Below are 2122 nucleotides of genomic sequence, written 5' to 3' on the forward strand. Positions count from 1 at the left end.
TAGTCGCTACCCAGAGAGGTTGATAGGAGAAGTATGATTTATTCTCTTTACAAAACCAAAAATAAATTCAGAAAAATGTCGGCTGTGGATTGTTCCTAATGTGATGATGGTTAGCTAACGCTAGCTAACTTCCTACTCAATGGAACGTAATGAAGCCCTTCTGTTCTGCTTTTTAATGACTACAGAGGACTACCCAGCTTTATAGGAACAGTGTTGATCCTAAATATTGTTGTCTTTTGTCTCAAGCGTCGGGGGATGCGGTGGTTCACTTGTACTGTGTGAGTGGTAGGCTTTAGCTTCTATCTTTAATTTTTTTCACGTCCGTTTGAGTCTTAGCAACTGTAACTAAGGGGGGTGGGGCTTAGCGAAGGGTCAATTGAGATATGACAGAAAACAAGTGAAGACAGAAAGGGGGGAATGGCATGAAACAAATGTTGCAGGCCAGAAACAAACCAGGGACAATGTAATCACAGCTCTGGATATGGTACACGTCTTAACCGCTATGCCTCCAGGAGGCTCAGATAATGTTTTCCTTTCACAAATAATAATTCTCCTGCAGCAACTCCAAGAAGTCCAAGACTCAGGCCAAGTCCACAAAACACAGCAGGACCAATACTGATCTCATTTGTTTCAACCTCTGGAGAGGACAAGAGAAATTAATTTTAATCTAAAAACACAAGTTATTTCAACTGATTGAATTCTACATTTCTATCAGACCTTCAAGAGACTATTAAGATACAACAAAACATTAAGCTTCTTTGTTCTCTCCCCAAAACTTTGTCTGAGGCGTCTCCAGTGACTCATGCTCCATAGTGCAGCTGTAGATGTCTCCTTCCTTTGGGAGAAAATCCAGGGTGGACAAAACATAAAATGTCCCATCAGGATTGGGTAAGCATTTGATGAAAGGATCTTCCTCTGATACTTCTACATCATTCTTGGTCCACTTTATGTTGATGGAGGGAGGAAAGAAATGATTGATGAAGCAGATGAGAGTGTTCTCTTGCTCTTTTATCACTTCATCTCTGGGGTAGATGATGATTTCTGGTTCCTCTGAGGGTTAAATCCACACATATTTTAGTGTGCTGTTAATGTTCTATATTTTTGTGAAAACCGGGGTTAATGGATACAGTATCTTTGTCAAAAGTGAACAGACAGTAAATGAAAAATCAATGTGGTGAGTACAACTTAACTTTAATCTTTGTTGTAGCTGACTTGTCTGTTTTCCATGTCTGTAAATTGCCTTTGCACTGAATTCTGTTATGTGCTGCATATTTGTAAGCCCAGGAAACATGTAAACTTGTAGGCAGTCTGCCATTCCAAACAAGATCTCCTTTTTTAAAGTCTGCATAGTAGATTTCTTCACCATCCAGTGTCATACATAGTTGAGTATCGCTTGAGTCAACTCCCTGGAAAAAAGTAACAATCCAGACATGAATTCAGAAACAACTATTTATACTGGTAACAAATTCATAAAAAGGTTTACAAATAAACTTGTGAACGTGGCATTTTAGTTCATATTTCATTTTAGATACAAAAGGAACAATTATAGGAAATAGCCATACTTACTTTGTGCATAGATGCAAACGGCTCCTGACAAAAAAAGTACAATTGTGAAGTACATATCTTTTAGTCTGTTTGTATTTCAGTGTGCTGTCACACCTCTCATGTTTTCAGAGAGAAAGATGAGACTTCTCAGGGTCGACTGTGCTCGATGAAATGTTTCCTCATAACTAAATAAATCCCATAAATGTTTGATAAAACATGTGACGCTTTGTGTTTGTTTTCTTTCTCATGCTTTGACATCTCTTCACATCCTCATTCCTTCACTTCCTGTTTGGCAGGTTAATAAATGAGAGCAGTTTCCTCCTTCAAAACTGGAGAAAATCACATCAACACCATATTTCATGTATTTGAATGCTTCTATTTTTTTATTTTATGCTAAGTACTTTTTAAAAAAGTAAATAAATCCTCCAAAATTGTATGTAACCTTGTTATATATTGTAATGTAATTGGGTGGATTACATTACTTAATCCTTTCAATGCAAGATAAATGGCTAAAACTTTATCCAACAAAATATTATAAAATAGTGTCAATTGAACAGGGCTCCAGTTGCAGTTACTC

General features: G+C 37.1%; 1 protein-coding gene across 1 annotated transcript; it reads right to left on the bottom strand.

Moving 5' to 3' along the window:
• Nucleotides 1-500: 500 nt before the first annotated feature.
• Nucleotides 501-1575, bottom strand: LOC123958987 (H-2 class II histocompatibility antigen, A-K alpha chain-like). Its single transcript, XM_046032811.1, has 4 exons — nt 1567-1575; nt 1191-1406; nt 755-1048; nt 501-635 (listed from the first exon to the last, which is right to left on the bottom strand). The coding sequence occupies exons 1-4, from the start codon at nt 1573-1575 to the stop codon at nt 501-503; spliced, it is 654 nt and encodes a 217-aa protein (XP_045888767.1).
• Nucleotides 1576-2122: the final 547 nt, after the last annotated feature.

The sequence above is a fragment of the Micropterus dolomieu genome, linkage group LG02 (assembly GCF_021292245.1).
Source record: "Micropterus dolomieu isolate WLL.071019.BEF.003 ecotype Adirondacks linkage group LG02, ASM2129224v1, whole genome shotgun sequence".
Taxonomy (NCBI): Eukaryota; Metazoa; Chordata; class Actinopteri; order Centrarchiformes; family Centrarchidae; genus Micropterus; species Micropterus dolomieu.